We start from the raw sequence: 14,816 nt of genomic DNA, 5'->3' as shown, positions 1-14,816 counted from the left end.
AGAGTTGTATACATAGTTATATGCATATGCAGTGACTGTCAAAAGTTTCTAGTCACGGTGTAATTTCGTTAGATCAACGACGGTAACGAGTCGGTGTGATTTAAGAGCTGCTGTCCCAGCGTGGAACATCGAAAATAATTTTATCGACGTACAATATGAACCAGAAGAAATTATCGTAAATGCGATGTTTGAGAACGTGCAAGATCGATTACGCAATATCGTCGTATTTATACGAGTAATTGCAATTTTTACAATTTCTATACTACCAAGATTGCGATAGCAAATTTCTATCCACGGGAAATGAAACGTTAACGACGATGAAATTAATCCTTTTGTAGCACTTTGGAGGTTAGAGTCCATGGCTAGAGAGATAGGCTTTGTGGGCTTTTCGAAGAATAGCTTGAGTAGATAATAAAATCGAAAAAAAAGAGAAATACGTTAATTTCGATGTAAACCTGAAAAATCGTATATTTTTCGAGGTATCGTCGGAACTTGCGAATAATAACTGCTCTAGTATCCGAGAATTCAGCCTGACCGCCCATCGCCAAGAACAATAGCAAGTCCGGCATTAACCACAGACTCGATCGGACCCGAACCCAAACGCAGACCTAAATTCAAGAGTCCACCGATTAATTGTACGCGTCGAAGCTCGGGGCAATTTTCGAACGGAAGGAACGACTTCTGGCCGGGAAACGCGGGAAAAATAAGAAGAAATTGCAGAAAATCAAATCAGAAAGGCGGGACTTCCGGGGGAAGCCCCGTTAAAACGAATAAACTCTCGCGTCGTCCGCTCATCGAATTTCATAGAAAGAAAATTGCTAGATGCTGAATCAACTTCAGTCCCGTTGAAACGTTCGGTTGACCTTGCCTGACGTCACGGCGCTCGAACAGTGACTCTCACTTCGCTAAGGCCGCATTTCCATGCGATCGAGAGTTGCCTCATCGGGCCGCATGGCGTCCGCGCCATCTTGCTCGCTCTACCGGAATCTACGAGAAGCTACGAGCGTCTACAAAGTGCTACGAAGGCCTACGAAGTCCTATGAAGATCTAAGAGGGTCTACGAGGGCCTGGGAGGCCTTGCGGAGCTCGGATCGCGAGGGACTCCCCCGTCTACGATTCAACCCTTTTTCGGCCAGTCTTTTCGTCACGGTCGCGATTAGGGACGCGATGCAACACACGCAATCATCTCTCTTTTTGCGCCGAGGAACACAGTCGGACGCGTTTAATGTCGAGTGTAGCTCGGTTTGGCCGCGTTCGCTCTGGCCCCGCGAGGATTTCGTTATATGAACTTTTGATAAACCGGCGGATTTTTTGCCGGCAACCGGGGCATCGATAAATTAATCCGGACGATGGCGAAGAAATCGGCAAAACACCGTTCGCCCCTACCGTGGATGATTGATGATTTTTTCGTTTTTGCACGCGACTGTAATCGCCCGGCTGAGATCTCCGCGAGTGTCCAGTCAAGTAGACGTTTCGGCCGCCGAGATTGATGCATTTCTAAAACGTATTTGTCGGCTATCCGGACTGCTCCGGGGAACGATCACGGTTCCATCGTGGATTCGTGAAAATGATAATTTCGATAATACAGCGGCGGTTCGAACGGAGCAAGCTAAAAATACCCGTTTCGTCTCTCTTTATCGCTACTTCTTTTTCTTTCCTCTCATTTTAGATGCACGCTTATCGTCGCGAGATGAAGTAAACGATGTAATTATTTTTTAAGTTATTTCATTTTTTTCTATCTCTTTTATTCGCGTTCGTCTTTTTTTAAGCCGGACTGATATTACGTTGATACTTAATGGCGTTTCACTGTCACTTCGTTTTCTTCTTTTCGATTCAGACGAATCGATATAAGAATCTTCGCAACATTTCGGAACACGTATAAGGAACATTGACGTTTATTCCCCTTTTCTTGCTCCTTTTTTACTTTTCACGTTCGGAATTATCGCTGCAAGTGAACAGACCTTGCTTCGTTTCGCATCCTTATGGCACAGCGATATCAAGAAACATAGTTTTCAAGTCTCATTATCGTTTTTCTTTTTTATTTCACTTAAATTCGTAGAAAAAAATTTGGAATATTGATGATGGAAAAAAGAGAACAACGGCGGCTGTTTACAATTCTCGCCAGTGGTTTGTGATTTAATCAAGTGGAACATAAATGGAAGATATATCCTCTTCAACCTTCGTTTACCGACTGACTTCGAATCCTCTTTGGGGGACTCGAATATCAAAGCCGAATTCAACCCCCGAATTTTTTCTTCGATTTGAAATCACAATATTCGAATTATTCTATCGCAAAGGTATATCTAACACTAGGTAAAAATTCCCTAGATAAGAAGGTAAAAATTCCCTGTTACAGATATTTCATTTTCGCAGTAACTAAGTGTACTTCCTTTTACCAAAATTAATATTAATTTTTATTCAGACAGAAAGCTAATAACATAACGTACGTTCATTACTCGACTTTAATTATCATTATCTATCTGCATTACATTTAACTACGCGTTAATTTTTCTTGATTCTCATTCGGTATGACCAATCTCTCTCTCTCTCTCGGAGAAGAAGCACGATTATTCCGAGTAAATACTCTGGAATACGTGAAATTCTTTTACCCAGTGACCGGTAAAAGTATATGCAGATCATGTTTCTCGATATGATCGTTTCAGCCGAGAGATAATCATCGCAGGGAAATAAAAGATGATACGCGTACGCGATAATTATACAGGAAATTAAACGACGCTTCTCGGGGCTAACGATAAATTCGTTAATAAATCGATTTAATCGCGAAATTAATTCTCGATTTCACGGAGAATTTTCATTTCGTGCACTTTTTCCACGAATCCCGACACTTTTATCGACTCGCGGCACACGGAGCCGCTATCAATTCGTAAACTACCACTGTTCGACACTGACACGAGCAGCGGATACGCATGATTTAACTTCCCGACGAACTAGATAGGTATCAAATTAAAATGGACCCATGCTGCATGTTAAACATTCACTTTACTTATCGCGTTTAGCCTGATAATTACGGCCGCTTTTATGCACATAACGCGGCTGATGAATATGCAAAGGGCTGGAATAAAACGCGGAAGCGTACGCACTCGTTTACGACCAATTAGACGAATTTAACAGCGAGCAAGAAACACACGCTGCTTTTGCTCTGTTGCAGAAAAATAGATCGGAGCGATGTGTATAAGGGTACACGACATTCTGCCGCTTCTTTTCCCGCGATTACCGTTTACAACGGGATAACCATCCAGTCTTTTTCTCCTATTTCCGACAAATAGCATCCCGAATAAATCTCTCTGTTTATTCGTCGCGTCAGGCACGAATAAACCTATATAATATAACGATATTATATACCATTCGATATTTTATCGCGTCTGATATGAGCTAGACTCTGTCAGCGACATATATGAAGCAGTCATTAGTCAACACATTGCCACATTAGTTCACTCGGAATAGCGAAAGCTAGAAATTTATTTATCGAATATTTTGGAAGAAAAATTTGAAAAATTCTAAAAATAGAGACAATCGCTTTGACTAATGACAGACCTATGTAATGGCAACAATTCGCGATAGTGATTTGGAAAAAATGGCTATCTTAAATTTGCATGAAGGACGTCGATGAAGTAAATGAATAAAGATTATAAATTATGCGAAATTTTGACGTCCCGTCAGCGACATATATGAACCAGTCATTTGCAACATTCGTTCACTCGGTATAGCGAAAGCTAGAAATTTATTTCGAATACCAGAGCTGAAACGTTGATCGAATATTTTGGAAGAAAAATTTGGAAAAATTCTAAAAATGGAGACAATCGTTTTGATTAATGACAGACCTATGTAATAGCAATAATTCGCGATAGTGATTTGGAAAAATTGGCTACCTCAAATTTGAATGGAAGACGTCGATGAAGTAAATGAATAAAGATTATAATTTATGCGAAATTTTGACGTTCTGTCATCGCGTGATTCGCGAGTAACTATGCTATTGTACTAACTACTGTCTATTCGGATCCCATCTAGGGGAATTTAGAGAAAAAAATCTCTATTATTTCCAAATCTCCTTATTCTTCCATCGATACCTTCCTGTACTAATTTTTGACACAATTATTCACCTCTGAACTCGGGTGTAAATACACACCACCCTATGTCGTCATCGGACTATCAATGAAAATAAATATGGCGATCTATATTAACGTGAAAATTTAATGAATACGTGAAAATTCATTTGAAATTTAAATAAATCCGAATACCGCGTTCGATGTTAAGCTATATCGGGTTAGCGATGTACGAAACGGTGACAGACGTTTGGGAAAAGATGGCTACCCCGAATTTGAATAACGCCGAAGGACGTCGATGAAATAAATCGATAAAGGTGATAAATAGAAAACGATATCGTCGTGAAAGTTTAACGAATAAATAGTCGGTTTAGGTTCGAAGAAATTTGCTACCACGAGCGCGTCGCCATGATGCAAGCACGGAAGAGTAGCTACGCGTGATAATTAGATCTGAACAACGAAGGTAGTTTCTATCCGTGACGTATTTCCACGCGTAGAAAATGATATTGCGCAGGAATGATTAACTGGACAAGTATTATGTAGCAGACGCGATACATATTCAGAGCTTAAGATAGGTCGAGACGAATTAAGTCGTGTGAGCAATTACTTAAACGGTTATTCAAATTCGACGAAAATTTAAATACGTCGAGTGACGATCGTTTGACTTAATCCAATGATTTTTTAAGAATTACTCAAGCCGCTCGAAAAATTTCAAATTGATCAAAATATGTAAACGAGCATAATAAACTAACTGGAATTTTTCTGACTATGCTCGTGTATATTTCTTCGATCAATTTATGGCTTTTGTGACATTTTTCATAGCTTATCAAATAAACCAAACACGTTCAAAGAAATTGCTTCAAATTTTTCATTTTTTCGATTAGCCAAAATCATAAATGATTTGATAAAAAAGTTGATAAAAATTAACGTAAATTTATTTATCTTCGTTGCGCCATTTTGATCGATATTATTAACACCTTTCGTAATAACGGAAGAATTTGTACGCCATTTTATTAAAATTGAAATGGAAAGTTTGAATGCAAGGTTACAAACATTACTCGTATAAGTCAAACGATATCGAGCTGTTAGGGCAATCGGACTATTCTAATTGCTTCTATCTATTTAACGACAGTTTCCAAACTATCGGGCGGTTGGAAAACGTTCGTAGGCGAAATTGAAGAAAAGTTTAAAGGCAACGTACCTTCTTAGAGTTAGCATTTCACTGAATAATGCATGCACTTGTTTCTTTCTGGCTGTGACTCTTGCCATCTATTAGGTAGCTCCACGAGCGCTTTTACGAAAAACTTCCCGTCTTTTACTGCGATAAATTCTTCCGAATAGTATCTGTAGGGCTGTACTGTATTCAATTTCTTACCATTAAAAGCGTTTCGCAATGAACGGCATAAATATTAGCGGGACCATGGACCATCTGGTAAAAGAGGGTTGAACAGTCCAGCGGAAGTCAGATATCTTTCATTTGCTCTCCATCGATTAAGCCTAACGTTTCTCTTTAAAATACGAATCTTCTATAATCGATCAATTTTGAATTCCTCTTATCCGAAAATAATACCTTATCTTTTTCTTTCTCTTTTCCACAAGTTTATAATAAATAATCTACTTTAAAATATTAAAATGCACAGGTTTAGCTATTTATGAGAAAATTAACGGTGACTCTTGTTCTAGTAAAAATGGAATACCCTATTTCAATATTCTATTTGCTTTTGATTATTATTATCTATGCATACCGTATTTTTTTAAATAACTCGATACATAAATTTCCATAAAAATTTCAGGAAAACAAATTTTCTTATAGTATAGTCTTTATAGTTTAAGTATTTAAGCGTTTACTACAATTATAATGTTCAACCACGATTACTTTCAGTCACCTACATATCACCTCGCACAATTTTGAAGTTGTTCCAACAAAATTGCACGATAGCGTATCGTAACGCATTACAAGTGAAATGTACGCCTAACTCGAATTGCGCAGTGTATGAAAAAGCGACAAGGAAGAAAAAATATTCGACATAAAGCACGTGTATATATAGGAGCTCTCGCAACGCCACGATAAATCTTAGTTTCCGCTTCGTAACGCGCCTAAGTAATTTCTAGGAAGCTTTATGCCGCGCGCGACAAGGCAAAATAAAATAGAATAAGAACGCGGCTCGTAAAGTTCGAAGTTGCGAGACGCGGAACGTGATGGCATAAGACGTAGCAAGACGCGACGTGAAATACGCTCGCCTAATCGATAGATGGAACGCACGTCACGCGGCGCGGAACGTCGCGCCCCCGATCCAGCCAACAGATCCATATGGACTGGCCTCACTGAAATCCGTGCAAGCAAAGAAACACCGATCCGGAGAAATTGGTCCAAAGGACACAGTCGCGAAAAGAATTATCGATCCAAAGAGGTCATCGATCCAAAGAGGTCATCAATCCAAAGAGCACTGATTCAAAGGACAGGATTCCAAAGAACACCACCTTCAAAGGAGTTTGTAAATCAAAGACCATCGTTCCAAAGAACACGAATCCAAAGAACACCGTTCCAAAGGACACGGATCCAGGGGACACCGTCTCAAAGGAGCCAAGAATCCAAAAGAATCGTCGACCCAAGGGACACCGTTGCAAAGGAATTATCGACCCTATGAACACCGTTCCAAAGGAATCATCGATCCAAGGAACACGGATCTAAAGAACACGGATCCAGGGGACACAGATTCAAAGAAGTCAAGGATTCAAAGGACACCGTTCCAAAGCAATCGTCGATTCAAGGGACACCGTTGCAAAGGAATTATCGACCCTATGAACACCGTTCCAAAGGAATCATCGATCCAAGAAACACGGATCCAAAGAACACCGTTCCAAAGAACACGGATCCAGGGGACACAGATTCAAAGAAGTCAAGGATCCAATGGACACCGTTCCAAAGCAATCGTCGATTCAAGGGACACCGTTGCAAAGGAATTATCTACCCTATGAACACCATTCCAAAGGGATCATCGATCCAAAGAACACCGTTTCAAAGGAGCCAAGGATCCAAAAGACACCGTCCCAAAAGAATCATTGATCCAAGGAACACCGTTCCAAAGTAATTATCGATCCAAGGAACACCGTTCCAAAGTAATTATCGATCCAAGGAACACCGTTCCAAAGTAATTATCGATCCAAAGGACACGGATCCACAGGACTCCATTTCAAAGGAGCCAAAGATCCAAAGGACACCGTTCCAGAAAAATCACCCGATTCAAATAACACCTCGATCGAAATAACCTAAATCGCCGACATTGACCCAAATGAACCGGGCCAACCAAACCGAGGTAAAGGAATCGATCGAAAGCTGCGGATGCAATGGCTTTGATTCGACTTTTTATTAAAACCTTCTCGATTCACATCCGGCGATGTCGGACGCGATATCATTAAGACGTTTCCATGAATCCCGGATGACGTTGCTCGCGCGAAATTAACTTCCATTCGATTCGCTTCGAATCTGATTCATTTTTAATGGCCGCTCGAGGAACGCTTCCGAAAGGGACAGAGCTTACGTTCTGACTGGTGCAGAGGAAGTATATACGCTTGGCGGAGACGATGCAGCCTGGTCGTAAAATTGGTCAGCCGTTGAAGTTCATGCGGCTCGAGAGGAGGAAGTAGAAATTTTAGACCCGTGGGGTGGCATACTATTTCGAGGGTTTCAGTTGCAGCGAACTTTGTAATTATTCCGATTATCGAATATCTCGCCGATTTTAACGATTTTGAAATATGTTATAGCAAAAATAAACGTCATTTTGAATAATTCTTCTTTTGTATCATCAATTCGGTCCTAGTTATTGAGATCCCCAAAAATATTTCTCTATTAGTTTGGAAATATTAACGCGTTATAGAAGCTAGTAAACCCCAGTTTCCCCACATTTTAACCTTTTGCCATCGAGAGGTGAGCTTTAGTCACCATTTCATAAAATTTGGAAGATCGATATTAATTAATATATCAAATTTAATGTAATGTAACAGTGTACGAAGTATCCAAGTCAAATAATTCTAAGATTCTGTTATTATACAATTCTTTATTTACTGCTCAAAAAAAGCATCGTCAGCTTTTTGGTATGGAATCTTTGAATTTCTACTCTTCTCTAGCCAAAAAATCGTCGAGTGCAAAGGGTTAATATACGTCACTGTCTATTAAAAATATTTGTATACCACCACTAGTAATTCTCATAGCGTAATAGTTATAACTATTGTTATAATAATTTTCTCTCTTTTTTCCATCACCGGATTAGTAAAACCTATCCATAAAATCTTAGTATTTTCCTTTTGACCGCTAATATATGGCTGACGCGCTAGGTGTCAATTGAAAATTACTTCTTCTACTGCAGAATGTTTAAATAGAAATTTGTGTGGTATACGATTTGAATTTACAAATGAGTCTCGTAGTCTAAGATTCAAGGTGTTCTGTATGTGGCGTACACGGCACTGGGTGTGGCCACGTCGATCGGTGTCGCGCTTAAATGTTTTAATTTACGACCTCGCTGTATCGTTTCCACCAACTGTACACCCTGGTTCGTAAGTATCGTAAGTTTCAGGTTATTTCACGTTGAGTTTCGTTCGTTGTTTTAAAATTCTAGCCGACTGTCAAAATTTATGGTCCACGTTTAGATACAGGAGTGATATTAATAACGAAAACACCGCCGATAATAATAATAACGAAGTTAGACTAACGACAGTTAGAACGGCGAGAAAGATAAAAATAAAATTAATTGGAATTTTATTAAGTAATCGTAAGAAAAACGATGTTGATCGACGCAATATTCCAGTGACGCATATTATTTTGCAATTCCTTTCTAGCACTAGGAAATTCCATTTTGCTATTGAATAAAACAAAGTATCGTATTCGAATATTTTCTACAGTTTCGTGATTACAACATTTTTCGAAGAATACCGAAATTTCTAGATTCTTGAAGAATTTTTCAAAGAAAATTTAACGACAGATATAACGCGATGGAGAACTCGAAAAATTTGGACAAGTTCGTATTTAAATTTTCAAGCAATTCTAATTGCAGAGTATCGAAAAATTCTCGAAGAATTAAAATCCGATTGGAAAAAAATTGAACAAATCGAGTGTTAAAACGATCTTGACGATCTTCGTACGGTTAGATAAGAACGAGGGCAGATTTTTGGGGCCGATGCAGCGAGAATGTACGAATGAGGTGTTTAGCTTCTCGAAGAGAGATACTTGGTCGCATTTTGGCAACTGAAGCCGAATATACTCGCACGGTCTGAGTAATTTGACTGCTCTAGTATCTAGCCAGTATACGAGCTAGTATAAATACGTCGGTGTGACTCATTAGGTGGTCTGATGGTATAACGATATTGATAGCAGAACATGCTCGTTTCGTATTCTTTTATTTTTCCTGCGGCCTTCTCGAGTGATTGATATGCACGGTGACTTAAAATTGCGTACTAATTTCTCATATCAAGGCAGCGAACGATACTAGTTACTCGATTATCCGAACACACGTGCTACTATGCTTCGCGCATAACGTTTCCCTTGTAAAATTAACGAATCGTGAATCCTTATCGAAGAAACCCTAAAGTTTATTCCAAAATTCGCAAAAATGTGGGGAAAAAGTGCCAGAGTCGTTTATTCCCGAATAACCTAACCTAACCTAATTCGACTATTTATAGATTCCGCTATTCTCTAAGTCTTTTTTCAGTATTGATTAATGGAACTAAATTATCGATTATGCTAATGCAATAATGGCTGCAACGAGCACCTTATTAAAATTTATGAAAAATTGCCAATACTTTCCGACATTACGATAATAGGTGGCTATTTAATTGCACGTGTCACGAGATTACCATAGGAACATAAACACACGTCGATTCTAAAAATATATGCAATAAGTCAAATTTCTACTCACATCTGCGACTGAGGCTTGGCATCTGATTTCTTTCTCTTCTTGGTGATGCTGCCAGTAATCGCACTCATTTTGACCCACAGTGGGTCCTGTAGTTCACACGGGCTAGGCCTGTAACAGAAAGAACGGTATATTATTATAGTTCGAAAATATACTTGTATATATAATAACATAATATCGAAAATTAAAATATTGCACTCGAATTAACCACAAAACACCAGTGTACATCGTACCCATCCAATTACTAAAATTTTTCCCTATTTCAATTACACAATTCGATATTTAATACCGGTACTTAATTCCTCCAGTAGTCACTACCCCGGGAGTCCCTGTGTACCCCTTCGTCTAATAATCGTAATTCAATTTCGCGTTACTCAAAGCTGATCTATCTTAGCCATTATCAAGCAGAAATACCCATCGTTAATCTTTCATAGCGCGCCAAAGCAGCTTAACTCGAAGAAATTGAAGGAAATCCAGCATCTCGGGGCTCTAAATTTCCAGCAATCGGGTAAAAGGGTACGCTTGCTCCAAAACGTAATTAAACGTTTTCAAAATTCAACGATCCTTTCCACCGGGTCAAACAACCGACCATAATCCATTCTTAATTGTACCCATCATTTCCCAATTATCCTACAACCCCTGTCCCATTTCCTCGGCGAAACGAGATCTAACAGCCCGAAACATTAGCAGCGGGCAAAAACCGCTATAGGAATCCGCAAAAATGAGCATCTCTTAAAGCACTTTCAGAAACGTAATTAAGTACGTGAGAAATTTTTCAAGCTCCGTCCCTCGCCACCGCGTAATTGCCAAATAGCTGGCAATTTTCGCAACATTTCGCTCGCCACGCTGTATTTCTCTACCAGTAATTGCTTTATGTCCACGCGTTCGACCAACTCGTGTTATTCGAAAATTTTCGAAAACGTTTACTTTCGGCTTAGACCAACTCTAAATTTGTTTCGAAAGATCGCTAAGGGATGCAATACATAAACGTAGCGAATTTTTATTTCCACTACTTATTGTTTAATTTTTCCTTTTGCCTTTTCATAATATATAGCTGTTTTTAAAGAAATTAATGTCGACTCGTATTAATGGTAGAACTGTAATTAGTATATTTACTTATCTTCATCGTACCATTAAAATTATCATTATCTATAACCGCTATGTTTAGGTCGGCATTAAAGACAGGTAGTTCTATTGTCAAAGCGAGAGAATCGGAAAAAGATTTTTATTTCGATATTTCGCAATAGAAAATCGGCACAGTGCCTTACATTTTTGAATACAGAAAAATATAAAGAAAAAGGTTCGTTATAAAAATATGACTTTAATTCCGGTGAGAACTATCGGTAATAATTACTAACGCAATCTCAATGGCCAAACGCACAACGCATTCGTCCTTCCATTATTTTTCCCCGATGACAAACAAAAATTTTAATTCTTATCTTTTTCCTATTTTTATTTCATACCAGACTTATCCCCACGCGATCCTTGCTTATATTATAACATTTCACGTTTTACCGTAATTTTAGATCATTAGATAATCGCACATGAACTTTTCATCACGGTTAATGCAAAACCTAAGTTTTCATTTTGATTTTGCCTTTCTTTCCCTCGTGCATTCTTTTTCTGGTACCACGACGAAGGATGGTCACAGCGGGCCGTGCACGGTGCGTGTGCACTTTACGCGTTCGTTTATCGACACGTGAGACATGTCCTATCGCGTGTCGCATTGTAATGTCTGGCGGAATTCGCGATGCGTACGAAGGGACGCGGGACAATTATGGTCAAGGATACACGGCCGACCCGAACCAACAGATGCAACCACCCCATGTCCATAAAACGCGAATTCATCGTCGCGTGCACTTATTTCAATATTTCACTCGCTACACGCCTGATAAATAATTCACCGGGATATTCCTGGAATTCCTGTTTTTTTCATTCCTTTCCCCCGTTCCCGAATTTCTTTTTCAGCCGGCCGATCCGTATGCGAGATCCCACGAGCGCATAATTTCGGTTAAAGGAGGACGTGGATCGACGTTAAGAATTTTCTGGGAAAAACACGTCGATTCGCCATTTCCTATGTCCCCTTCTCTCTTTTTCCTCTCTTCCAAATCGCCACATAATTTTATCGATTTTTCGACAAAAATGCAATCGTTATTAATAATCTAGGAAGATTAAGTTATTAATAATCTATCTTGAAATTCGATGACGTAAGGAAAAATTGTATAATTAATTACGCGAATGTAATTACTGTTACTGTTAAGAATTTCAAAAGGGTACAGCAAGTAACGGAGCCTCGTATATAAATATTAATAATTCGTTCTACGCGCGACAACAAGGAAAAACGATAAAAAAAATCCAGTAATCCAATTCTACGCGTGTTAATTTCAATCGCGAACGATCATACTTCGAGTCACGGTTAATGAACACATGGCACTGATCGGATAAGCCAGGAAAGAGACAAACGACAAATTCCACATAGAATCCTCGCGAGCACTTAATAAATTCTACCACCTTATCTGCTATCGTTGATCCAACACAAACAATCTCGCCGCGAGTCAACATTTAATCGCCTACAAAACCTAACAAAGTATCCGTCATTAAAATCAGAAACGAGGAATAAATCACGATAGCGGCACCACCTCGCGCCTACCGTCATCTTGCGCATAATAATTCATCGTTTTCACGGTATTAACACCGCGGGACCCGAGAGACCGCTGATGGACAATTAAAAAAATTACCGTCCCGTGGAATGCTCGACAAATCGCGGCCGATATTTAACGTCGATTGCAAACGGAGAGAAAAATAAAAGGAGGAAGAAAAGGAGGAAGAAAATTTGAAAAAAGACGGGGGGCCTGGTCCGCGGCGGTACAGTAATCGGTATCGCCTCGCGGTACCGCGATAACCGATCAGCGTAACGAGTAATTAGAAAAGGCGGTTCTAACAGGCGGTGATAATTTGTTTTTGATTTGATGAAACGAAACGATCCGGAGGTATTAGTCTGCGAACGGTAAGTAGGCAATAGCCGAGAAGGCAACTGCAAAACGAGCAAACGTATTGCTGATAGAACGCAGATAGGTACGCATTACACGCTTAGTTGCGTTCGCGGGTCTACCTACGCAAAATTTCCCTCCGCGACTCGCGATGCACGATATCGATAAAAGTCAGGGGGGGTCAGATCGCGACGCGATTCGCATGGTTCGATCACGCTATGAAATCGGATGACGAGCACCAACCATGTGCAGATCATTTCCCTTTCTATATCTTTTTATTTTTATTTATTTTATTCCATTGCTTTTTTCTCTATTTTGTATTCCTTCTCCGCACATTCCATACCTTTCTGCATCAGATTTCGAACCCCTCTTTCGCTTTTCTACCTATTTCATCGATATCGTTATACTTCAAGCGTCCATTACGTTTCTCGCCTCATATTTCAACGTATAAAAATAATTTCACCGATTTTCTATAGTTCCGTTGCCGAATTGATTGAACGATGCGCGTGATTGCAGTAACGCACTTTGCTATTGCATTATTTTTAGATATTTTGATTTTTCATTTTCTCTTTTTTTTTCCTTTTTTTTTTTTTTTTTTCCCGCGCCAACTTTCCGAACGTTAATTACGCGGACGTTAATAATTCCGCGCTTTGACGTCTAAGATTCTCGTTAAAAATATATCGTCGATAATGAGCCTTGGCGCGAGTCGCGTCCCGCGGAATTATTTTCGAACGGCACATCGTGCAGAGACGTCGAATTTTGGGTAAATCCAATCGGCCAAATGAATATGCAACGATCACGGTGGGGCTTTTAATTTATTTAATTAATCGAAATTAATTGCTTAATTCTGACTCCGGTACCACGGATCGAGATATTTCATACACGTTCACTTACAACTATTTTCATACGACTGTAAAAATCACTTTGTAGTTTGTAGAGGAAGAAAGAAAAAGAAAAAAGGAGAATAAAAGAGGAAAAAAAGATAATAAAGGCGAATGATAAATAGGCTGTGACGGTAGCGCGTTACTGTGATAACTTCATTTCTTTGAATAAACGTTTAATAAACTTCGGTATCTTATGGTCGTGCAGAAAAGGTATCGACGGAGATAGAACCGATAAGACAAGAATATATAATTCGACGGGAAAGAGGTAAGCATAGCAATCTTGTAAATTATGTCCTTCTGTAAATAGTGCCTCCGCGTTATGCCATAGCACACGTATCAAATTATTGACGAGTAAAATATTAACTCTTTGCACTCGAGGGGTGACTCTCAGTAACCATTTAAGAAAAATAATTCTACGTCTTAATTTGCATATAATTTCTCATTTACCATTTGAAAAATATCGTCGACTCTATGACAGAAAATCGTCGAATTACTATTTTTCTGTAACGAAAAAGTCGTCCAGTGTAAAGGGTTAAGAACATAATTAACCCGGATAAAAAAGATGGCTGCTCTCAGCAAATATGCAAATTTACATTCGATTTGCTTCCTCGAGGATTAATTCCCGAGAAATCTGCCTCCTAAATGGAGACACATGTTTTTTCAAATTTATGCAACTCAGAAAAGCGAGTTAATTATCGTAAAAATTTTATCCGAATATTTTCATTTTCGCTTGGGTAAAATTCCCTCGAGTTTATTTTTATCTAAACGGTCGTGAAACTATTATACGAGCATTTGGAAAAAATTTTCGAATTATTAGAGGGACAAGGTAAAAGGAACGAAACGATTACCACCCTGTGAAAGTCAACTTCGACATTCTATACGCTTACGTTATAACAGGTACCTCTGTCGACAAATACACCTTGTGTTTCTAAAAAGTACACAGAACGGAATAAAAAAAAGGGGGGGGGG

At 39.1% G+C, this 14,816-nt stretch overlaps 1 protein-coding gene across 9 annotated transcripts in view; it reads right to left on the bottom strand.

The window, feature by feature from the left end:
• LOC108556082 (nuclear receptor coactivator 2) overlaps window positions 1-14,816 on the bottom strand; it is a 220,903-nt gene that overhangs the window by 44,452 nt on the left and 161,635 nt on the right. For 8 of the 9 annotated variants that reach the window (XM_017912056.1, XM_017896792.1, XM_017896710.1 and 5 more), the window contains one exon: window positions 9,977-10,084. In XM_017912056.1, coding sequence (XP_017767545.1) covers window positions 9,977-10,084 — 108 coding nt within the window. Of the gene's footprint in view, window positions 1-9,976; window positions 10,085-14,816 lie in introns of those variants that run through there. The other variant, XM_017896953.1, reaches the window with a different exon arrangement.

The sequence above is a fragment of the Eufriesea mexicana genome, unplaced genomic scaffold, assembly GCF_001483705.2.
Source record: "Eufriesea mexicana isolate 0111107269 unplaced genomic scaffold, ASM148370v2 scaffold4744748300, whole genome shotgun sequence".
Classification (NCBI taxonomy): Eukaryota; Metazoa; Arthropoda; class Insecta; order Hymenoptera; family Apidae; genus Eufriesea; species Eufriesea mexicana.
This window is presented reverse-complemented; position numbering and strand designations above follow the sequence as displayed.